Here is a 25,478-nt window from a genome sequence, read left to right as displayed (position 1 = left end):
AATTTATTTATTAATTTTCCACATATTTAAAAATGTAGCTAATATAAAATGAAAACAAATATGAGTTGTTCTATAAAGATATTTTTCATAATTAAGAATAATTAGAAAATAAACAATAAATAAACAATAAATAAAATATTAATATTATAAATATATTTTCATATAATTAAATTATACATAAATATTTTTTTATTTATAAATATTTTTTACAATGTTTGAATTGTCCAATAAATATTTGCATTATCTAATGTATGATGTTTGCATTATTCAATATGATATTTGTGCTATTTAATATATAATATTTACACTATTTAATGTCTGAATCACGTAAATTGATTTTGAAAGGTTTTATTATAATCATACAAATAATATTAATAATAATTATAATAATGTTTTACTATAATCATATTTCTAAAAAAACACAACACATCTCATTGTTTTCTCCCTCTTTAAGGGTGTGCTTGTTTTAAGGTTGTAAAAAATATTCCTAAAAATATGATAATGGGAATGCAATATTCTCATGTTTGATTCAAGTTTTAAAAAATTATTCCAAAGAATTTTTTATTCCAAAGAATATTACATAGGGTATGTTTGTTTTATGGATTTAAATTTTATTACTAGGAATGTGTGAGGTTGGAAACGTTTGTTTCAAGTTTTATTAAATTATACCTGATATCTTTTATTCATGGGAATAAGATTTACACATGAATTAGATAATTTTTATTCCAATGCAAAAGGTAGGAATCTTACATTTCCATGGGAATAAGAGATAACCACTTATAACCTCCCACTATAAAATAATTTAACTCTATTAATTTTTTTATTAAAATAATTAAATATATTTTATAAATATTCAAAGGCACTCCAATTACTTACCAAACACATAAATAGAATATAATTCGTGGGATTAATATTCCAAGGAACATGTGGAATATAGAGAATAAGGACTGGTGCGATTCTTGGGCTATGAGCTAGAACAAAGAAATTCACGAAGAAGATTATAAGAGACCTCTTGATCAGGTGCAACAAATAAGGAAAAGAAATATGGAGTATGAAGAAGCTATGAAAATGCATAACACACTGTTACATAATGGTCGTGTGCTTGTTGAGATTCATTGGGAGCCGCCGGATTTTCAGTGCATTAAGCTAAACATAGACGGAGCGTGTGATCAAAATGGTATAGCAGGGTGTGGAGGCGTATTTCGTGATGCTACTGGCCTTTGGTTGTGTGACTTTACAAAGTTTGTTGGCGCGTTTTTTCTGAACTTTGGGGCATTTTTGAAGGGCTCAATATCGCGGTTTCAAAAGGCTATAGTAGATTGGAGGTTAATGTGGATTCGCTTGATGCTTGCAAAGCCTTAAATGGAGATTTGGTGCAGAATAGTGCATCTAGAAACTTGATTCTTCGCATCAAGAACTTGCTGGTTTTGTTTGAAGCATGTTTTTAGAGAAGCCAACAGATGTGTTGACGAGCTCGCTAAAATGGGCAAGAAATCCGAGCAGATTTAATTATCTATGAGTTTGTTCCTGAGTCTGTCTTTAAATTTTTAGAGGAGGATGCCACTAGTTTTTTGTCACCTAATGAGATGTTAGTGTAGTCTTTTTTTTTGTCTTGGGCTGAGGCCCTCTCTACTACCAAAAAAAATATTCCAAGGAACAAAATTTATTCCTTTAAACAAACACATAATTTTTCAATTTTTATTCCAAAGCTTCAAGGTGGGAATAAAATATTTCCATGGAAATATCGAACCGTGGTTCTCCCTACCAAGTCCAGCGCCAATCACTACTGGACCAACTAACGATGGGTAATATCTTTTGGTTTTAAACCAATAAGATTCCAATTTGGCAATTTGTTATTTTAAAAATAAAATTCCAATTTATTACATTTTTAAACACACCTTTTTAAAATCACAAAATTGCCATGACTCGCTATATAACGCAACGTAACGCAACAATAAAATCCTATTTAGCGACTCTCCCACTACACGCTTCTTACGCTGCCACCCAACCGACCTTCTCTTCCTTCCCTTCCCGCTCTCACCAAACCTAACACCTCCTCCTTTTCTATAGGTACCCCCTTTCTCTCTCTCTTCTCCTCTTCTCTTCCTTTTCACCATTGCTCAATCACACACCATTTTCGCATTATCTTCGTTATCATTTTACTGTTTTCATATACAATAGTAAAATATTTTTCCGTTGTTCCGTTCCGATAATCTCGCTTTACAGTTTTTTCATCGCGCAATGCTGTTATCGCTTTTTCTTATAAATTTGTTGATTTGTTCGGTGCTTTTTTGTTGCGATCGTATTTTGGAGTAGTTTTTTTTTTTTTGTAACCGGTGTTTTTGAATATTTAGAGTTTTTTTTCTCTTAATCGAATTTGAAAAACGAAATCGCATTTTAGGTCAAATCTGTTTGAACTAGGTCAATCGATTTTGATTGAAACGATTGCTTAGAACTTCTTAATAGTTGTTTTTCTTAGTCTTAGATTTTATTTTTTGTTTATATTTATAAGTACTTTGTTTTTACAGATTTTTAAGTGCTTATGAATAAGAAATTTTTTCAAATGATTCTGATTAATAGTTGAAACTTGGTAAATTACTGGTTATTAGGTCAAAAACGTGAAGAACATTTGGGGTTTACGACTGTAAGTATGCGTGTTTTTTCTTTCTTTTCTTCGTAATTTTGTGAGTTTAGTTTAGTATAGAGTTATAGAGACACTGGATCGATGGGGTTTAATGATAAATACAACAATGCTGGTGGAAGCGACCCGGATTTTGGTGCAATCTTTATGTCAAACAGTGGAACAAAACGAGAATGTTTAAGGAGTGGGTTATTTGGGCTTCCGTCTTCTTATATTCCGTTTGTTGAGAAGATTAAAGCTGGGACAACTTTGTTTTTGTTTGAATATGAGAAGAAACTACTTCATGGTGTTTTCATGGCTACTTGTGATGGAGGTGTCAATATTGTTCCTAACGCATTTGCTTCGACAGGGATGAAATATCCTGCTCAGGTTACTCTTTTTTTTAATGAATTTTAGCGAGTGTGCAATATTCATTTGATTATGAGTGCAAGAAGCAATTTTTACCATTGTCTTACTTTTCCATTAATCTTTTGTTTTAGGTTAAATTTGTTCCAATTTGGGAATGTAAGCCACTCCCTGAAAAGATATTCCGCCATGCAATCAGAGAGAATTACTTTTCCAGTAACAAGTTTAGCTTTGGGCTATCTGAAAATCAGGTCCGTGCTTGTACATGATTGGTTTTTGATGTCTTTTTTTATATAAAGTTTATATAAATCAGTCTTTTTTGGGGCTGTTTTTCAGGTTGAAAAACTTTTACATTTGTTCAACATGAACAAGCTAGAACCAGAGGTTCCTAGGAGACATATGTCGAAAGGAGAAGATATGAGATCAGAACGCTACTCAGTGGGTAAAGTTGGAAAATCTGTTGGTCGTGGAATGCTTGATGAAAGAGTTCAAGATGATCATGTTTTGGGAGATGGTAGTTTACCCTTCTTGATGCATAACTACCCAGGAGATTCTGCACGCTTCAATGAATTCAGTACAGATGATATTTTAATAAGCAAACGAAGAAGGTCTTCGGAGCTTGGAGTGGATTATACAAGTGGAGATGCTCGTGATTATTTGCATTCAAAAGATGAAAGAAGACTTGCAGCACGCAACAATAAAGGTGGAAGATCTATTGCTCGTGGAATGCTAGACGAAATTGTTAAAGATGATCATGTTGTGGGTGATACAAATTTACCCGTCTTGATGCATAACTACCCAAGAGATTCTCCACGCTACAATGGATTCGGTGCAGATGATATTTTAGTAAACAAACGGAGAAGGTCTTCGGAACTTGGAGTGGATTATAGAAGTGGAGATGCTCGTGAATATTTGCAATCAAAAGATGAAAGCAGACTTGCTGCACGCAACAATGAAGATTATATAGATAACTATAACTATGCTGCCAAGCTCCCGCTGGATACTGCAAGCGGATATGTTGGCGATTATTCGGCAATAAGAGATTACAGCAGGTTTTCCTCCTACGAGAACAAAGATTATACCGATACACATATCAGGCCATACACCATAGATGGATACTCCAAATTTCCTTCTGACAAAATTAGAGTTCATGGTGATGGCAGGTCATCAGTTAGTGACCGGCTGATGGGTGAAGACCTAAGAAAGACTAATGAGATGATATTTTCGGATGATATTCCTAGTTTACGTGGTTCCAATGTCGATTTGCCTGTCTACAGCAAACCTAATTTAGAACAAAATTCTTTGGTTGAAAACCATCTCAGGTCAACTTCTGCTATGATTCACCCATTTGATCTAAACAATTCTTATGCACCACAAGGAAGTGAGAGTTCTATCCCGTACAATTCAGAAGCTCCTAGCTTCTCGTCTTTTGGAATTGATCATGGTTCTGAGTCAATGAGACCGCCAGGAGACGAGAATTCTGTCCTGTACAATTCAGAAGCCCCTGGCTTAAACTTCAGACAATTATCGTCGTTTGGAATTAATAGTGATTCTGAACCAATGGGAGAAAGATTTTCTCCTTCAACCAACTGCCGAAGGAATTTAGTGAGTAAGGAACGACTCATGCATACAGAACTGAAAGACAGTCACAGATGGAACAGTATTGATGATTGTTTTTCAAATTCTGTATTGTATGGTAGTAACAGGGATTGCACGCCTTTCAACGAAGCTCGAAATTCTGACCAGTTGGCATCAGAATCTGCTTTATACGAGGCACGCAACACCATTCCTTCCTTTAAGTCTTCACCAGCTCCCATCCCTTCGGATATTGGAAACAGTAGAAGAACACATGAACCGTATTCTTCATTATTCCATGGCCACAATTCATATGTAGACAATAATGTTCATCCCACGTCATTGCAAAACTATCTGAGTCATGAGATAACACTACCAAAAAACAATGAAACACCAAATCCATATGTTGATTCATTGCCATTGGATCATGGATATGATATTGGATGCTATAGTGATTCTCAAAATAGCAATTACGGTCATCCAAAGAGAAAAAGTAGTGTGTTTTCTCGTTTATCTGTTGTCCAGGATGTTAGCAAACAAGTAAAGGGAAACAATGCACAGAATGAAGAATATGATTTCATTACTTCCGTTGATGAAGTGATGGAAATGGTTCGTCAGACAAAAAGAAAGCCAAAGCACAGTCAACACAACAATGCAGAAAGTTTAAGGGGTAAAACTCAAATCAGTAGTCAGAGGAAGAAGAATGATTGCTTTGAAAGTGCATTGGAACACAACAAGGATGAAAGTTTGAGGAATAAAACTCAAATGAGTAGTCCGAGGAAGATGAGAGACTGCTTCGAAGATGCCTTGGAACACAATGAAGATGAAAGTTTGAGGAATAAAACTCAAATCAGTAGTCTGAAGAGAAAAAAGAAGGGGGATTGCTTGGAAAATGCCTTGGAAGATCTAAATATGGATTCCACAACTGTGACTGGAGGCAGTCCTAAAACAAAAGCTGATAAGGCACATTTTGTTAATTTCAAGCGTCGAAGCATGGTGAGAAAACATAATAATGACATTGAGAGAAGCTCCAATGAGAGTAAAAGGAGTGAGAACTTGGTGCTTGTGCAACAGAAGAAAAGAAAGTTAATCCGACCAAATTTCAACAAGAGTGCATCTTTTGAAGAGAAAGACCTTGGCGCTTCTCGAAATTTACAACTACCATTGCCAAATGGAATCTGTAGTCATAAAGATGTTGTTGAAAGCTGTAGTACACTGGTGAGCCAGTGTGGTTATGATGTTAAAGCAGAGGCTGAAGTGCAAAATGTCATTGATCCTACACATTCTGAAGGCAAGAATAGTAGTCATGCTACAGAATTTATCTGTAGTAAAGAGGGAGAAAAGTCAAATTTTCAAAATGTTGTCACCTCAGCTTCTTGCAATAAGGAGAGTTCTCGTACCCAGGAAAATCCATGCATAATGGATAATGTAAAGTCAGCATCTCGGGAGATGGAATGTTTGCATGCAATTTGTCAAGAAAAAGCAAATGTGGGCACCCTTTGTTCATTAAATGATAGGTCAGAATGTAGGGATAACAAAATTCACCAAAAGGTTTTGTCCTCAGCTTCTTTCAAAGAAGAGAGTTCTCATGCCAATGAAGGTTCATGTCCGATGGATAAAAAGAAACCAGCATCTCTGGAGATGGAATCCTTGCATGCAATTTGTCAAGAAAAAGCAAACGTTGACACCCTTCCGGTATTAAATGATGTATCTGAATGTGCCCATAACAAAAATCACCAAAATATTTTTTCCCCAGCTTCTTGCAAAGAAGAGAATCCCCATACCAAGGAAGGTTCATGCATGATGGGTATCGTAAAGTCTGCATCTTTGGAGACACTGCGTGGAATTTGTCCAGAAAAAGAAAGCATTGGCACCCTTCCTCCATTAAATGATGGACCAGAATGTGTGGATAACAAAAATCACCTAAAGGTTTTGTCCTCAGCTTCCTGCAAAGAAGAGAGCTATCATACCAAGGAGGAGGGTTCGTGTATGAAGGATAGTATAAAATCAGCATCCATGGAAACAAAATCATTGGATGCAATCTGTCAAGAAAATAATGCAGATAAGTTCATATGTGCTGACAGAGGTATTGATGCTGATGGCGAAATGCCAAAAGATTGTGGCTTCTTCTCCATTGATGCTAAAGATGGATCTGAATATTTAGGTAACTCTGGTAGTGAAAAAGCTCCAATTGAAACTTGTCACGTTGAGGCTTGCATATAGAATCAGTACCTTTAGGCACATATCACTGCATTCAACTTGTCATGAGTACCACTTAGATAAGATCATATGTGCTGGCAGAGGTATTGTAATACTGAAAAATGAATTTCAACAGATGGCAACAACTCCTTTTCTACCGAAGTTAAAGACGGGTCTCTCTAGTTTTCAATATTCCAGGTCTGTCTACTTTTCACTATTTCAGGTCTGCCTACTTCTCAATATTCAGAGTCTGTCTACTTTTTAATACTCCGGCAGTGACAATGCTCCCCAGTTGCTACTTGTGAACAAAAGGTGACTTGAGTGTGCGTCAGTATCTCACCTGTGGCAATCTCAAATCTCTATGACTGGTAGAAGGTTCAGAATCATGTGAAGACGTCCTGAGAATTGCTGACAGATCTCACTGATGGTTTGGAGAGGTAGTAGTTTTTTTCTTTATTTTATAGATTTAGAGGTTGTAGTTAGTAGTAGAAGCATCATAATTTGTCTAAAGTGAGTAACCCAAGAAAGTGAGGACTAGTATCAGTTGTTGATGAGCCCCAATTAATAGATGATGTTATAAGCGTTTGTCATCCAAATCAAGGGTATAGCTGAAGCATTGACCCTTGATTTTTTTTTCTTTTCATTTTATAATTCTGCTCAAGTTTATTGTATTTGGAGACCCCACTTTTCCCGGTGTTGCTTTTTGTCTGTTCCAAAGCTACAACTATGTTATTAGCTTTGAGTCGATACTCTATTCCTCCAATGTAGAAGAACAATGTTCTGTTTAATTATGTCGGGTTTTTTAGTTGGAATCATTTATGATTATAGTTCTTCGATATTTTTTCGAGTGATTTTAGTTATAATTTTTAATTTGAACAATTTTTGACATTTTATTGGTATAATTATATCTTGTTTAAATAGGTTTACCCATAAATCTTTACTGAAAATATTAATATTTGTGAATTGGATTGTAATTGTAATATAATAATACTCACAACATATTATAGAACATACCATCAGAATCTTGCCGCGAAATTTAAAATATAAAGAGTTAATCATCTTTATTATCATCCAATAATTATTCTTCTCTTTCTATTTCTTCATCATTATGATAAATGTAATGACCATCATAGTAATGAGAAGTGTTATTTGGCACTACTAGACTTATTCCTACGAAATGGAAGAACTTATATGCGGCTTGTAGGTAATAAAATAATGTAAGGGAAAAAGAAAATCAAGTCGAAGCTTCTGGAGTCAGGGTACAAGGATCACCTTCCTGAGTCACTTTGGGTTGGGAGCATACTGAGATGGGTTCATCGTCTCCGTCAAAATTATGGAATCGGGGCTTGTTTCACAACTTGGTCACGGATCCCGAGCATAACCTACATAGTTTGTTTAAGGGAATCACGGAGCATAGCCTACAAAGTTTGTTTAAGGGAATCACAGAGCGCATGCCTTAGATCAGCCACCTAGTCTTGGAGAGCTTTCAAGGTCTCGCCCTGAGCCCTGTATTCCCGAATAAGAGGTTTTTGATGCTCATTCGTTTGATACCGCTTCTCCACCTATTTAGGGTATTCTCCAGCTTAGTCACCAAAGTAGCTAGAGTAGAAGGAGAGTCATGAATTTTTGTCTCTTCTTCCAAAGAGTTGACAACCTCAACCTTCTCCTGCAGTGTAACAAGCTCCTCCTGGAGGATACAACACCTCAGTTCCATGGCTTCACATTTTTCTTTTCATGTATCCATTTCTTTGGTGGGATTACCTGAAGCCAAAACATCTCCCCGACTAGTTGAGACAAGAGAGAATATAGAAGCAACACTGAACATACTGTGAGTAATCTCGAAGACGAGTTCCATCTCCCCCCTCCCAAAAAAAGATTTTGAATGAAGGATAAATGCTATGTTAGGACGATAGCGACAACCTCTTTCGGAGTGCGATCAAGCGGAGAAGAAAAGACGTTCGACATTCGCATAAAAGGAGATACCTCACTCAAAGCATCATCCCCAACAACACAATTTTGCTTCAAAAGCCCTCTTCACATGGGGATTGGCGATCTTCATCTCAGACCCTCTTTGTTGAAATGGGGATAAAGACGACTCCCATTCACAGTCAAAGTGGTCGTAACATTCACTAGTTAATCTATCTCAGGTGCAAAAGTAGAAGTCTAAGTAGCCGAGGTAGTAGCAGAGGCTGGAGTAAGAGCTGTAACCGTCCGAAAAGCAAATGTAGAAGTAAAAGTTTCAGGGGATCGCCGACCACAATTTTAGCCGCATCTATAATAGCCTCAATGCTCATAACCGATGAAGTGCCCAGTTTTTTATGACCACTCAATCATACTCTGTTGCGTCTGACTGGACTCAAAGATCCAAATAGGTCGTCACATCAGCGTCCTTGGGCTCATAGTTATCAGTCTTTAGAAGAAGCTGAATATAATCCTTTGTGCGCTCTCTCCTCTGTGGTTGGCTTGTATCTCTTCCCTAATTAAGACGGGAGATGGCATATGAACCTCAACGCAATTAACTTCTCTGCCAACATTTCATAAAAGAGCTTTTAGTGAGTCAGATGAAAAAGTTCCTCCCTACAAGAAATTCCCATATATCTTTTATGAGTTAGAATCGTCACATAAGGGTATGATTTCTGGTTTCAAGCAATTGTGACCAAGAGGAAGGAGATTAGAATTAAGGGATATCTCGATTATACAGGTAAGCAAAGGTTCAATTTCAGAATCGCTCACCAGATCAACAATAATATTACTTATCCTGACTAGAAAACAAGAAATGTTAAACAAAAAAAGCTTAAGTTAGGATGGTACTGATTATGTGAGATTGGTGAAGCATGAGAAGAGGAAAAAAAACAAATGCTTTGAGTAAAACATTAAAGATCGTTTCTAGTAGTATTCTAGATGGATTCCAAATGCCTAAGGGTTACAAAAGCTTTCAAATGCTTAATTTATCCTATTTATAAACAACGAAAACTGAAGGATTCAAACCAACTAGAGAAAGAAGTCAAAAGATCAACGACTAAATTTCCCCTCGTGGAAATATGCCAACTCGAGTGCATTGTAAATTGCGTCATGCTCTAGCTAGTCACATAACACGTGTGAGAAGAAGGCTACAAAATGTCTCAATGATGGGACCGCATTTAATGCGCTTATTTCCCGCCACTTTTTCAATTGATTCTAGGCGTTTCAGTTCCATTTCACATCAGACAACGTCCTGGAGACCGACCAACACCACTTAAGGCTTTCTCCGTCTTCTTCAGTTCCCGACAAAGTCTTGGGGGTAATCGTTATGGGTTGGCCAGAGGGTCAAATAACTAAGGCACAATTCATCTCAAATTTTGCCCACTTGACCCATAGTATAAAACCAGTTCACACACAAAGAACAAGGTACATTCTCTGATCTCCACTTTCTCTATACTCATCTTGATTCTTGAAATGACTTGGGTGTTGGAGTGCTAACCATGCAGGTTCACCCCGCACCGTCGTAAACGAGATTAATGTCATTGTTCAAAATCACCAGTTTTTCAACTGTATCCCTTTTGGGTTCCTGAACTTAACAATAGTTTATATATATTATTGTTGTCTGATTTTACAACAAAGCTTGACCACATATAGTTTTATAATGAAACGTTTATACTTAATGTTCCATTAAACATATTAAACTATTTTAGGGATTTGTTATTTTGAAAACAAACATAACAAAATAATCCTTTCTATTGGTTAATATGATACAAGTTTTAAATTCATTCATAAATGACTTCTAGGACTTACACCAATAGGTACGAGGACCTCACTTGTCAATTAGCCACCAGAAACAAAAGAATTATTCAAGTAGTTCATCTTTACTCAAGAAAAAATTGGATATATGGTAGAATGGGCACGCCCTTTGATTGAGATAAGCCCTTTTCAAATTGACATGAAAATAAATAATTCAAAATTGCGCTAAATACAAAAAAGATAATGTTAAAAATGACCAAAATGCATGCAAAAACCTATAAGAATCAAGTAAAAAACGTGACACCCACAAAAAGATTATTTAAGTATTACAAAAATTAAACAAGAAAGATTACCAAGTACATACAGTGCGGCCACATTAAATATAATTCCTCTCATTTAAACGAGCTTAACGTCCCACACTTCTTTGTGACAATCTAACCTTTAAAGTTGTAATTCGATCTCAAGGTTCAAAAGACGACCTAAAGATATAACGTTCTAGAAGTATTTAGGGCCTACCACATTGATGGAAGGCATAACAATATTTTGATCCTTTACGGGTTGGTCATGCTCAGCTTGAAGAGCATAAATAATTGTGTTTCTTTCTTTGCCACATATGTTTCTTCCCAATCAAGCCAAGCCTTTTCAAAAGATATCAAAATATGTTCTCCGATCTTCGTCAAGGTTTTTTAAACAATTTTATTATACAAAGACATATCAAATAAAAGGTCTTTTTAAAAATAATTAATGTATTATTTTTTATTAAATAGTTTTTTTTTATGGAAGATGCTATAAGTTTAAGAAAAATAATTTTATAATAATTCTTTAGAAATGTGAAAATACTTTTCTAAACATCAAATTGAAATTTTACCTTATATGATTTTTTTATTTTATTACAAAAATATTTCATCTAAGTTTTGACGTATTTTATATGGTGTCAGATATACACCATAAAATTTTAAATTTATGTGTTAAAATATTAATTTATAATTAGAATTGTTTTTAAAGACATGCAACATAGACTATAAAAAAGATTTAAAACTTCATAGGATTATTCATAAATTAATAAAATCTCATAAAATATTTATCACATTTAAATTTTGATAAAATATAGTGCTCTATGGCATCTCTCACAATCGTTGCAATACACTGACAAACCGACAACAAGTTCGTTGTGCGGTAATCCCTAGCCGGCTAATATTCCAATATCTCAAGATTAACTGGTCTAGGTGGTGCTCACACTGTATCTTGTGTCATGTAAGGATGTGACATTTAATAGAACCATTGAATGTAGACTTGTGTATAAGCCCATGACCAGAAGCTGACACACTGTGTGCCTTAGTTGATACCTGATGATTATAGAAATCATTAAGTATGGGATAAAGATCTATGTGATAGACTATCGGAGGAGCAGACACGGAGGAAGGTCTTGGAATAATATGAAGAAACCCGAACTGGCGCACCCTCTCTAGCAGATGTGGATATATTACGCGCAGCCCACAAGCTAACCATCTAGAGTAGAAGGCTATGTCGTTTAAGGGACACGTCTCATGAGGACTGTCATACGAGAAAAGGCATATGTCATATGCTACAGTGTGGTCAATAAATTCTCAAAACAGCTCTATCGCCTGATTCCCTCTATATGGGGCAAAGGCGCAAGCACGTGACCAAACTTCAGTGTTGTTCATCTCACGTTCCCAGTCGGATATGCATGGAAAATGAAAGATGATCCACACCTGAAAATGGTTCTAATAAAATAATATTCACAAGTGTAACACAAGTGTTATGAAAATATTAGTAGAAGTAAGGGTTACAAATAAATTATTGTAAATAGTGTGTAATTTCCTGTCATCTGACTTGTCTTTTAAAGATAAGTTTCATCTAGTTTAGAGTATAGATAAACCAAACATGCAGCCGCCAGTTGTACTCGTGGATCTGCTCTAAGTCGATGAAGTAAGTCAGATTGACTACATCGATGTAGGTTGCACTTTTGTCCACAAGTATTATTGTGCCAACCAAGTATAGAAAGTATGACCTCAATTCACATTGTCTATGGAACAAAACCTGCTCGCAAAATTGGGCGATTGCATGAAAATGCACAAAATTCGCTAAATACTAACAAATATGTATGCATGTCTATACACACTACCTATTTTGAATGTAACTACAAACTAATGCATTTTAAACATCTTATTTTACCTAATACATGCATCGCAACTCAAAATTAGAAAGGAAATGAGAAACTTACCGATTGAGAGTTGTTGTGCGAAAGCTTCAATGGAGTGAATGAAATGTCCTGGGATTGATTGTAATTAGGTAGAATTGATGTTGAAGCTTGAAGAATGGCCTAATTGACTCTTGCTCACGAACTCTTTGAAGTGTTTTTGAAAGTGTAGAAAATAAATAAGGAAGGGGGGAAGTTCTAATGCGATGTATATGAATTAAAACCCGTCCGAATATGCATCTTCCTAAAACTTAGTAAACGTAAAACATAGTTTTGAAATAATGGTTATTATAAAGATGCATCTCGTGACACATTTTTGGATAACATGTGGTGCCTCACTCATTAAAGCGTTGAGTGTGTTTAATTTAAATTCGTCCGAAAATACATTTCTAAAATTTATTGACTTTTGTGATTTTTAACCGCGGCGAGCTAGTACTATGAAGTAAATAAAATTATACCCTATTTCAAATTCAACTTTATCTTAAACTTCAAATTGTTGAGGACTACGATTTAATGAGAATTGAGAGAGCATGATATAGAGAATGTTATGTTTGGGATGGGTTGAAGGATCTTGGTAGTTAAATTTAGTCCTATGCTTCTAGTTTTAAAAAAAAGTTAAGTTTGAGATGGATTTAATTCTTATGCATCTACACTAATCATAACCATTAAATTAATATTTTACTTCAATTGTAATATTTTTTTTAATAATTAAACAAAGTGGAAATAATTGTAGTTCATGTTAACATTGTTCATAATGAGAAAAACACAACTAATTCCAATGCGACCTTCATAATTTATTTGATCTTCGTTCTCAATTCCAATTCCAAAATGGTTCAAACATCAAACCCTCATCATAATCACGAAACATTGGTATTAAAATCAGCAATATATTCAAGAATCCTTCTATTAACCCTAATCATCTTCTTCCGAACTCTAGTTTCCCCATACGATACTTCCGCATCCTTAAACCCTCCGTGCCTCACCGCCACCACCACCGCCGTCGCGAACGACACTCACCGTTCTCCCATAGCTTCCGCCATCGAAAACGGCATCGTTTGGGACTCTGTTTACTTCGTTCGCGCAGCCGAATGTGGCTACGAGTACGAACAATCCTACGCATTTTTACCTTTCCTTCCCCTTACAATTTCCTTCCTCTCTCCTTCCACTCTTTTTTCTTTCCTTCCTCAGAGATCGCTCTTCGCGATCTCTGCTTATGTAATCAATAATCTCGCATTTGTTCTCGCTGCTCTTTACTTTTACAGGTACTCACTGTCACTATACCATTGAATTACGTTAACTAATGCTGTATTGAATTTGATTTGGCTCTAATGTTGTTGTTCCTGTAACTTCTACAGAGTTTCTATAGCTATATTGAAGGATCCTGAAATTGCTTTACGAGCTACGGTTTTGTTCTGCTTTAATCCTGCTTCTATATTTTATTCATCAATGTAATATTCTCATTCTCCATTGTGTTTTACTATATTTAAATTTTGCTTTGTGATTTGGATATTGATTAGTTTGGTCTTGTTTTTTTTTTTCTCCTTTGAATTGTAGATACTCAGAGAGTTTGTATGCTGTTCTTAGTCTGGGAGGATTGTACTACTTTGTATCTGGAAAAAATAATTTGGCCGTTCTTCTTCTGGCTCTCTCTGGTTGTGCAAGGTCTAATGGGGTGCTCAATGCTGGCTATATCTGTTTTCAGACTATGCACCGAGCTTATCATGCGCTGTTTCAAAACAAGAATGTTACTGTGAGTTTATTGCTTCTCTGATCATTGTTCATCTATGACATTTTAATTAAGTGGCTGTGTTGTTTGTCTCTGAGAAATGATTTTGGAAGGATAGTTTCAAACTTCTACTAATTTGGCCTTGTTAATCATGTGCTATAGACTGACACAGGCACTCACTAGTTAGGGCAGATGCTCTAAGATTGATTTCCGCGTCTACTTGAAAGATTAAAAAAATTATTGATCATTATTACTCACTCCATATTATAAATGATATTTCTTGATTGATTTGGTTGTTTTGCCAGTTGGCACTGCAGATTGTTTTTGTTGGAGCTTTACGCAGTGCATGTATATTTGCTCCATTTATGGCCTTCCAGGCTTATGGCTACTACAACATGTGTGTTGGGCGTTTTCCTGATGAAATAAGGCCTTGGTGCAAAGCAAGGGTACCGTTGCTTTACAATTATATTCAAAGTCATTATTGGTATGTCCATTTTTAGGTTCATGTTTCATTTTTATTTAATGCATTTACTCTGTATTCTATCTATATAGTTGTATGTTTAAATATTAAGATGATCCAATGAATGCTGTTAATTTATGGTTGTCCAGGGGTGTAGGTTTCTTGAGATATTTTCAGCTGAAACAGTTGCCTAACTTCCTTCTTGCCTCTCCAATACTGTCTCTGGCATTTTTCTCAGTCGTTCATTATGCTAAGTCAAGGCCTCAGATCTTCTTCTCACTCGGTTTTGACACTACTATCGAAGAAAAGAGCCGTGGAGTTGTGTTTTTGTCAGAGGATCACTCAAGGTTCAAAGTAGCTGGCAGTGTGGAGAAATCCTCTGTTAGAGAAGGTATAATTCTCAAATTGCAATTGTTGCCTGCTTGCACTTATAAGCTACACTTTAATCTTAATACATTATTCTATATTGCATTCAACCGCTATGGCGGATGTACGTGGCTGTTTTTGGGCTCGCTGTATGGTAAATATCAGCCGATATTGTGTGTTTTCCCACCATAATCCTCTATATCAGGGCTGCGAAGTGGCCGGTGTGGCGGGATTTTGGCTTACCGTCATGGACCGCCATCACAGCATTGATTCAAGCACATATGAATTTTGATCTTGCATTTGCATATGTATTCTATCACTATCTTTGCATAACACTATTCACTCCATAACAGAACATTTCAATGTTAGGAGGAGGAAAAACGTAATCAAAGGGGATGTCTCTAATGTTCCCATAGAGTCCGAGCCAGCAGCAGGGCAGGGATACTTGTCTGCATCTGTTCTCCCGTTTGTGTTGCACTTGGGATTCATGGCAGGCACTGCTTTTCTTGTCATGCATGTACAGGTTAGTTCCATCTGTCTTGCTGACTTCTGCTTCTGTTTACCATATTACTTACTATGAGAAACAGACGATTTTCATCTTAAACTTTTGTTAGATAATCTTATATTTGAGGCATGGTCCTGAATGTTGCTTAGATAACTTGACATGAGGATATCCTTGGTCGTGAATGAAGACATTCCCCCATATAAACATGCATTGCAGCCTATAGTAATAGCACCGCCAAGGTGGACATTCCTTCATAAATTGCCTATGGCGGTTGTCAAAAAACCGGCCATGCCATGACTTCCATTTAACAACACTGTTTGAACACGGAAAAATTGTAGATACCCCTTTCATTTCCATTCCTCCATTTTCTATCTTCCCACTTTTACTACCCACTACATCTTTAGTCAATTCCTTTAATATCGTTTGGTTGCTTCAGAATGGCCGAGGTATTTCAATTATTTAATACTGTGAATTTCACATTTAACAGGTGGCAACTCGTTTCTTGTCTGCCAGCCCTCCTCTTTATTGGTTTGCTTCATATATAATGACATATCCTGCAAAGTACTATAGATGGGGATACCTGGTATGGGCATACTCTGCAGCATATATTCTTCTTGGCAGTTTGCTTTTTTCAAATTTTTATCCTTTTACATGATAAGAAGAAATAGGCAAATGGTTCTCCTTGAATATCAAGAAATGTTGCTGCTGAATACAAGATGTCGGTTGGTTTCTTCAGCCATTTTGTGGTTTCTATTTGATCTTATTCGGCTGTCATATATCAGTAGTGGGGAAACTGTCCCCTTCGAGTAATACAGCTTGTAGTTTGTAATCATTGTAATGATCTAGGCTTAATGATATAGTCGGACACACTTATCATTTATGGATTCATTATTGTATTATTATTACATAAAAAGATGAAACACCACTATTCATAAACATGCTTGTGACATATAAGAGACACTTGTCCAATTAGTCTTTAAAGATAGACTCATGACTTTGAGACATATTTTGATCGGATAAGTATTCTTCAAAAAAATAATCTGGATAAGGAGGAGACTTATACTGCCACATGTAATCCTCCATTTTCCTTAGGGTTTCTTCCACACGACTTTTCGATGGCTCTACTTCCATTGGAGAATTTTGTCTCTGTTGCAAAGCCTGACCCGAGCAGCTTTTTTCAATTTCACGTATCCTAATTTTTCCGTAAGTAGGTAGTATCGACTTTGATTTCTTTATGATCATGAAGATTAATGAAATTGACATAATCCATTATTTCCCTTGTAACTTTTAAACTTGGAGGATAATCATCAATAGTTTAGTTTACCATAGATCAACATAATTCTTACAAATGAGAAGCTTAGTTATAGTTTAGTTTACCATAGATCAACATAATTCTTACAAATGAGAAGCTTAGTTATGAGATCTATCTCATATGGCTGGTGGAGGAAGAAAACTGTGTAGAGTTTGCTAATAGCTTATGAGGCTAATCTTCTTTCCTTGACTTCGTCTCAGATTTGTTTTAATTGTATTCTCTACCATCCCAATGGAGAATACCATTCTAGAGCAGTCCAGATTAAAGACTTGTGGTTATTCGGATCCATTATGTGGTTATGTATGACTTCAATTGGGTCAAGAACAGACATAATATATAAATCGACCGCACACCAAAGATACCATAAATGATTTTTTATAAATTTAAATTTGGGTTTATTATGAATGGTAGAAGAAAAGGTGTGTTTGGGAAGTAAGAGGTACGATATGGTAGTTTCCTTCTTATATTCTTAGTCATGAATTAAAAAAGACTATTTATTATATATTCTTTGAGTTTGGATGGTGAGGAGGACAAATCTATCCCCGGAGGAAGATTCTTAGTCGTAGATGCATGTGTTGGTAGGGGTTTGACCATAAGAATCAGAGAAAAAGTGTGTTTGGTAGTAATGATCTGGATGAGTTTCATAAGCCTGTAAAGTAAACCAGGGATCACATTTTGATTTCCTTTGATATGTTTTACAGTAAAATCATAATGGAAAACCAATATTTGAGCCTAAGAGTTTGAGGATCTGGAGGCATCTCATTTTTAAATTCAAGGATCTTAGGAAAAGAGGAATTATCCATCTAGTCTTCAAACTGAAGGCCTCTCAAGTGAAAGTCAAACTTTTGGATACCCATTTTAACTGCACGAGCTTCCTTATAAGTGGTATGATAATGTTTTTCAGATTCTTTGAATTGATCGCTAGCATGACCACGATAATACTTTATCTCATCAATTTCTTCTATTAAGATGGCTCCCCAATAATGATCACTGACATCAGTTTGCAGGATTCTTTTCCCATTTCCCAGGATTTTTAAGGTAGGTGGAGTTTGTGCGATCTTCTTCAAAGCTTTTACTGCTTCAGTTTACTTTGTTTCCCATGGTGGGTTTTTTTTCTTGAGCATTTGGAATAGAGGACTCGTGTGCTAGTTTTAACAAGAAATCTCTGATATAAATAATGAAAATTTCTTTAGCCACCTCCCTATGGGGGTCACCCCCAGCGAAAATCCCAAAATACCCCTGCTTCGGAAATGAACTTCCGAAACGCTTTTTTTAAAAAAAAAATTCCATAATTCGTAAGTGCATCTCCGAAAACACCTCATGGGGGGTGTCTTCGGAGATGAACTTCCGAAAACACCTCATGGGGGTGAATTCGGAAATGAACTTCCGAATTATGGAGAAACTGTGTTTTTTTTTAATGTTTTTTCTTAAACTGTCTCGCATTTTAATTAAACGCAAACGCCAAATAAAAATAAGCAACAGATAAACTGAAAATATTAAGATGATAAATCCAATCCAAAAACACTGTGCGAAAGATACAATCCGAAATCAAAACAAAACAAAACAAAACACGTCAAACAAAACAAAAACACGTTATTCTGCCCGACGAGCGTTACAAAATACACATCAAACAAAACAAAAACACGTTATTCTGCCCGACGAGCGAACTCCTCCGAATGAAGATAATTATACCAATCCTCATCCCACTCAGTCTCAGAACCATCAGCGTTGATCATGACTCTCACGCCTGAAGACTGAGCCTGCACGTCCGAGCCATGGACCCCCAGGAGACGAGAAGCAGAACCAGTCAAAACCTTCTTCTTCTCCTTCACCTCCTTCACCTCCTTCACTCCGCGAGAGCACGAGGTTGAAGAACCCTTTCTTCCCTTAGCGCCACCCATTCCTGCGTAAAAATGAAGAAAGAAAGGTCCATGAGACCTCCTTTTATAAAAGAAGAAAGGGGACAAAAACGTTTGGGAAACAGACAAGTCATTAAAGAACAAAGACGTTGGAAACCAGCGACACGCCATCAAAGAAGTCAGAACGCATGCACACAAACTTCAAAGAAACAGGCACAATAAACAAAGGCGTTAAAAATAAAGTACTTGCAAATTAAAACGGACACTCCCTACCCTCTCTAGCCGACGCAGTCTGGGTCTCCCTACCCTGTCTGATGCGTGCTGGTTGGTTGTCTGACATGTTCCTGTAAACAATTGAAATCGATTAATATGCGAGACAAAATAAAAAACTAAAAAATTTGAACTTCTGATACAATTCGGAAGTTCATTTCCGAAAACTGGGGTGGAGGTGTTTTCGGAAATGAACTTCCGAAACACCCCTGCGATGGAGTTTTCTGCAACTTCCATGGCAGACCCCAAAATCAAACATAAAACCAATTCAAAAAGCTTCTAAACAACCTAAATACTACTAACAACCAGTCCATATATCATTTATGCAATTGAAACCCTAAATAACATGCATTTGAATAATGAATCTAACAAATTTAAAACTTACAAATTGAGTGATTTGTGGGCTTTTGAATGTTGTATAGCAATGTGATTGGAGCCTTGATGCAGCCTTGGAAGTGTGTTTGCACAAATTTTCGCCTTTGCTTGTTTTTGATTTGAGTTAGGGTAAATGAATGGGGGAGGGGGAGTGTTTTGATAAATCTGCATAACGCGCAGCATTTCGGAAATGAACTTCCGAAATACTGTTTTCGGAAATGAACTTCCGAAATAAGACAATTTTTTCAAGAAAAAAGGCGTTTTCGGAGATGCATCTCCGAAAACACCTTTTTCTTGCATTTTCGAAAATGCATTTCCGAAGTCAGGGGTAGTATGGGGTTTTCACCAGAGGTGGACTAGAAGGTAGGGAGGTTGGCAAAGAAATTTTCTAAATAATAATACCAAGAAATTGCTGAATTTGCTTAACTCTGAGATTTTCATTAGGAAAGTTTAACAATTCTTGAGCAATATGGGACTGAGGTTGATATTTTGCTTGGGAGAAATTCATTCCTAGAAAATCAATTTATGTTTTGTCCAATTGACTTTTCTTTTCAGAGAGCATCATTCCATGTTGTTGGGCTATTTGAAGGAATTGCTTCAAATCCATCAAATATGGAAAAATCTAATTTAATATTATGCACTTGAAATGACGGTGGTGAAGAGTTGCCAGAACGAGATCCGCCGCCAAAGGACTAAAAAGCATGCCATAAAGTATTATGGTTCTCCACAGGATTAAAACGTGTTTTTATTGAGGTTTCTCAAATGCATATACTCGTTGTGTCGTTGTTAGATTTTTCACAAAATTGCTACAAAATAGCGTTAATCTCCTTAATATAGCAGATTCCAACCCTTTTATCTACCCTTTCATCTGAGTGTTATCAACCATGAGTAAGAAGATAAAAGCACTAAATGTTATGATTTAATTTTAGAAAAAAAAAACAAGAGAACCCCAAGTGATAAACTGTATTAAATTTCACAACCAACAGTACAATTTACTTTAGAGAAATTAAAATACAATTGAAGAAATGGAAGTACAAAAGCTAAGAAGGCTTATAAGGAGAGAGTGATGTCAATATTAGTTCATTTCCTGCAAGTGATTGTCATTCCTTGATCTATTTAATAAAATTCTTGGAATATTTTCTGTTATGAAATTTCTTTGTCGCGCCCCTCCTAATTTCCTTGGGGGATGGATCTTGTGCCAAGTGTCCTTGCTCATGAGCTACTGTTGTGATTTTGTTTTCCTTATTCATAACACAACCCAATAGAAAATGTCATGTATATGATGAAGGAGATCAAGAATGAAAATCATGTGTAAAAGACAAATAATTTGAGTTGACAAGAGATCTAACATGTTTGTTGATATTGAATTAAATTCAATTGTGATTATACTTGCAAGTGTTTTACTTTTACCGTTGGGTGTAAAGATTATTAAGAGATTCCTTAAAAAATTGGGTTATGGAATAAGCGTGGAAAGTTAGATTGTGTGATGTGCTCACTACAAAAATGTGTACAATATTGCATGATTTTGAACTAGGTTGACAATAGAGAATCACAAATCATATGGTTTATAATGACTCTAAAGTTTTGATGGATATAATTAGGCAAGAGATTATAGATAAACCTAATTTTCCAACCTTAATCCGAAGAAAGCCTCAAAAGGATTGACACATTAAGTCAACCATAAGTAAAGTGAACAAAATTGTGTACATATTAGTAGCTAGTTAGATAGCTACTTTGAATAACAATCTCAAAAATGCTTTAGCCTGATAATATGATGCAAAGTGACTTGGCATAAGAGCGGCAGTATCCCGGCACGAAAGAAGAGTGACAGTGAAGACTAAAACAGACCAAATACAGAGAAAAAAAAACACCCAAGCTGACTTAGACATTTCTCCAGCTGACTTAAATAAACAATGCTGCGATCCCGGCGGCGGTCCCCTTACGGCGCCTATCTCTGCGCCGTAATCTCCGCCGTCCTCCTCCTTCTCTCTGTCTCTCTCCTCTACTCTCGTCTTTCTCTCTCCCACTCAGACACCCCGTCCAACCCCCGCACTCTCCTCTCCGACACCACCGACGACTCCGATCTCTCCACCTCCGATCCCATCGACGAACTCGACTTCATCGACCTCGACCAACAACAGCAACAACAACAATCCCAAACTCTTCACACCAATCCTTCCTCTTACTTCTTCGATCCCATCACATCCTCCATCAGAAAATCCTTCAAATCCCCTCACATTTTCTCAGACTCCATCACCACCACCGATGAATTCACCATTTTCTCAGAAGATCCTTCCAAGTCCGCCTTCACCTCCGATGACATTCCCCTAGACGATAACATCAGACGTAAAGCCACACTCATTACATCAATCGAGGATTTACTTCTTCTCAAATCATCTTCCCTGAGAGAAGTCTGGGGTGAATGGTTTGACAAGAAAAGTGTGTTTCTCAGAAAAGACAAAATGTTGAAATCCAGTTTCGAAGCTTTCAATCCAATGCTCAATCCTCTTCTTCAAGATCCTGACTCTGTAGGTGTCTCTACACTCACTAGAGGTGACAAGATTCTCCATAAATGGTGGATCAATGAGTTCAAGAGAGTTCCGTTTTCGTTTTCGCCTCGCAAGAACACTAATAACAATGGTAAATTAGTAACTGTTGCGAAAGGTGGAACGGAACGGAGGACTTTGAATGATAATAGTGATGCTGCTGAGTTTCTGAATCGTCATCAGCATATTTATGCTGATGGGAATAATTGGGGCTATTTTCCTGGTTTGCCATTGCGTTTATCGTTTAATGACTTCATGGATTCGTTCTTCAGAAAGGGTAAATGCGTCATGAGGGTTTTTATGGTGTGGAATTCACCTCCTTGGATGTTCACAGTTCGGTATCAGCGTGGTCTCGAGAGTTTGCTGTTTCACCATCCTGATGCATGTGTTGTGGTTTTCTCCGAAACAATTGAGCTTGATTTCTTCAAAGATAGCTTTCTTAAGGATGGGTAATTTTTGTTGTTTTTTCAATTTCATGTTCTGCTGCATTGTAGTTGCTTTTGTTGTTTAAATTTGGTCATTTTTTTGCTAAGGAATAAGGGTTTTGTTTTCTCAGTTACAAAGTTGCGGTTGTTATGCCAAATCTTGACCAGCTCCTCAAGGGTACACCTGCCGACATTTTTTCTTCTGTTTGGTTTGAGTGGAGAACGACAAAGTTTTATTCCACTCATTACAGTGAGCTTATTCGTCTCGCAGCTCTGTATAAGTAAGTTTTCCTTGTTGTGTTGGCTTGTATTAGTAGGTATCGATTGCTTGGTTGTAACTGTAAGCTGATTTTGTGGATGGATGGTGTTTACTTCAGCTTTGCTGTAGGAGTTGAATATTTTCCTTGAAGTCTTGTCAAATAGCGGCGCTATGATGCTGAAATATAGCGGATTTTAAGAAATCCCCTATGAAAACCTTGCCACTATCCTAGTAATGCTATTAGGGATTTAGCATTTGCTATTCTAGTTTCTCCTACCTGACGTGGCAGCAAAAGGATAGAATTTTAGAGTTTTAAATTAAGAAAAAATTGAGAGTTAGTTAACATGACTCCTATCCGTGATGTGTATGCAACATGTCTTTTCATTTTATATAATTGACTTATTTCCACCACTACACAGATTTCACTATTTGTTCGTAACTTTATTTGCAATTTCACATGGTGGATTTTCTATTTTCCACAATTCGGCAATGAAAATACTATTCATTTGTTAACATATTGGAAAATGCATTAACATTGTTTTCTGTTTTATCAGGTATGGTGGGATCTATCTCGACTCTGATATCATAGTTTTGAAGCCAATTTCTTATCTTAATAACTCTGTTGGAATAGAGGAACATGCTGCTGGAAGTTCTTTGAATGGTGCTGTGATGGCTTTTGGAAGGCACAGGTATTGTTAGTGTGGTTCCTATTATGCCAGAATGTTTTCTATTTGTTAATGAGACGGGGCTTAGTTGGCTTGTAGTTGGAAACAATTTCCAGTATGAGATTGAGTCGTAATCTTCTCCATTTCCTAAGTAGATAGAGACTTTCATTTAATTGCACATATTTCCAACAGCTTGTGTATTCTGTATTTTTCCACTTATGAGTATGGGGATCAGGGACCTATACCACACTTTCCTGAAATCTTATTGGCTAATAATTCAAGATTTCCATTATGTTGACTATGCTGTTTGATTTTTTCTCTTCACAACAAAGAAAACCACTTTTCATGAGAAACAGTTTCCAACCTACATGAGTAGAGCTTGGAAAGTAGATTTTGTTCATTAGCATCAATATGAGGTTAAATGGGTGCTGTAAATTTTGAATATGAAATTTTAATTAGTGAGAACTTGAACGTTAGATATAGCCAATGACAATTTTACAAATATGCATAGGTTCAAAAAGATCATTTAAAAAGTTTGACATTAATTTATGAACCTTATGATTTAAATTGTGTGCTGCAATGCCCTTTTATAACCAATTGAATTTGAATGGTAGATTGGTAGGGGAAAATGTAATAAATTTTATTTGTTTAGTATGGGACATTATGTAAATCTATTCTTTGTTTCATGCAGTCTGTATATAAAGAAGTGCTTGGAAGAGTTTTACATGACATATGACGATAACAGTTTGAGATGGAATGGAGCTGATCTATTGACAAGGGTTGCACGAAAGTCTGTAGGAGAAGAGAACAACACTATTAAACGGTTGGATTTGAACGAGGAACCCTCTCATATCTTCTTCCCCATCAATTCTCAGGACATTACAAGGTAACTTGACATTTCTCTCAGTTGGTTAGGAATATACTTTGAGATAAGGTTGATTAGAAATACTTGTGGATGCATTCAATTCTAATTTGGACTTTGGAGAATAACACTACCTTGTCTTTTTGTTTAGTTTTGCCTTTATGCTCTCGTTCCTTAACTGAATTATAAACCTGCAAACAGATACTTCCTTGCACCAGCAACTGAGTCGGAGAAAGCACAACAAGATGTTTTGCTTGAAAAAATACTACGCGAGTCATTGACATTTCACTTTTGGAACAGCTTGACTTCTGCTCTCATCCCAGAACCAGATAGCCTTGTGGCCAGGCTTATGAATTATACATGTATCCGATGCTTGGAGTTACTGTAAAAGCCAAGTTATCCCAAAGTTGCCTTGAAGTCATAATGCAGCTATTCATATGGTGTCTTCTAGTCATGGACAGATACTTTTTTCCATGTCTCTGTACAATTATGTTGTATATTTATAGATGAATAATGAGTTGAACTCCTCTGTTAAAAGCACTACAATATAGTGAAAGCTTTGTAGAGAATGGCCAGTTATGGAATGTTCATATGTTACAACTAACCTTGTAGAATGTATTAATATGTAGTGGTTCACCACCGAATGGTTTTGATGGAACTGGGTGTAGCTGATATATTTTATTTGTCAATGAAGAAATAAGATCAAGATATTAATATTAATTTATTCAAGTAAATGTATAATTGTATATGTTTTGTTGTATATGTCGGAAGCCTAAACATTGGGGAGATCTTTATCAATAGTTATTAGCTAATTGCTCCCACGTTCGATCACTTTCTCATGTTCCTAAGTTTCCCTGAGAAATTTCTTTTAGGCTGAAATACATCTTTGTCCAGTAACTTAATAATTACCTTCGGAGCCAATCAATTTGATCTCTAAAGCAACTTGGTTCCTTAACTTGTATAAGCTAATACAACTCAATTCTTTGGATTTATAAAAAAGGTAGACTCGTATAATTGATATCTTAAGATTTTGGGTGGAGATGTGATATTTCTTGTCTTGTGTCCTAGAGCGTTGCTCCCGTTGTTCCGACTCATCCGGAATCTCCAATAGATAATATACTATCTACAAATTCTTCTATCAACTCCTCTT

The 25,478-nt window shown here is 36.2% G+C and overlaps 3 protein-coding genes across 4 annotated transcripts; all 3 read left to right on the top strand.

Moving 5' to 3' along the window:
- The first annotated feature begins 1,947 nt into the window (after window positions 1–1,947).
- LOC131602528 (uncharacterized) lies at window positions 1,948–7,759 on the top strand. The gene is made up of 4 exons (XM_058874665.1): window positions 1,948–2,070; window positions 2,610–3,010; window positions 3,121–3,237; window positions 3,323–7,759. Exons 2-4 carry the CDS (start codon window positions 2,726–2,728, stop codon window positions 6,782–6,784), a joined length of 3,864 nt encoding a protein of 1,287 aa, XP_058730648.1. The 5' UTR covers window positions 1,948–2,070; window positions 2,610–2,725; the 3' UTR covers window positions 6,785–7,759.
- Window positions 7,760–13,447: 5,688 nt separating this feature from the next.
- Window positions 13,448–16,691, top strand: LOC131602526 (uncharacterized). Of its 2 annotated transcripts, XM_058874661.1 has the most exons (7): window positions 13,448–13,960; window positions 14,054–14,146; window positions 14,253–14,448; window positions 14,730–14,908; window positions 15,034–15,275; window positions 15,604–15,773; window positions 16,243–16,691. In XM_058874661.1, the coding sequence occupies exons 1-7, from the start codon at window positions 13,527–13,529 to the stop codon at window positions 16,408–16,410; spliced, it is 1,482 nt and encodes a 493-aa protein (XP_058730644.1). In that variant the 5' UTR covers window positions 13,448–13,526; the 3' UTR covers window positions 16,411–16,691. The 2 variants fall into 2 exon arrangements, with proteins under 2 accessions (XP_058730644.1, XP_058730645.1); XM_058874662.1 differs by lacking the exon at window positions 16,243–16,691 and having other exon boundaries at window positions 15,620–15,770.
- Window positions 16,692–21,269: 4,578 nt separating this feature from the next.
- LOC131602525 (uncharacterized protein At4g19900) lies at window positions 21,270–25,048 on the top strand. The gene is made up of 5 exons (XM_058874660.1): window positions 21,270–22,566; window positions 22,674–22,823; window positions 23,356–23,490; window positions 24,158–24,352; window positions 24,530–25,048. Exons 1-5 carry the CDS (start codon window positions 21,485–21,487, stop codon window positions 24,714–24,716), a joined length of 1,749 nt encoding a protein of 582 aa, XP_058730643.1. The 5' UTR covers window positions 21,270–21,484; the 3' UTR covers window positions 24,717–25,048.
- The last annotated feature ends 430 nt before the right edge of the window (window positions 25,049–25,478 follow it).

Source organism: Vicia villosa, linkage group LG5 (genome assembly GCF_029867415.1).
Source record: "Vicia villosa cultivar HV-30 ecotype Madison, WI linkage group LG5, Vvil1.0, whole genome shotgun sequence".
Lineage (NCBI taxonomy): Eukaryota > Viridiplantae > Streptophyta > Magnoliopsida > Fabales > Fabaceae > Vicia > Vicia villosa.
Note: the sequence above shows the minus strand (reverse complement) of the source record. Positions and strands in the feature narration are given on the sequence as shown.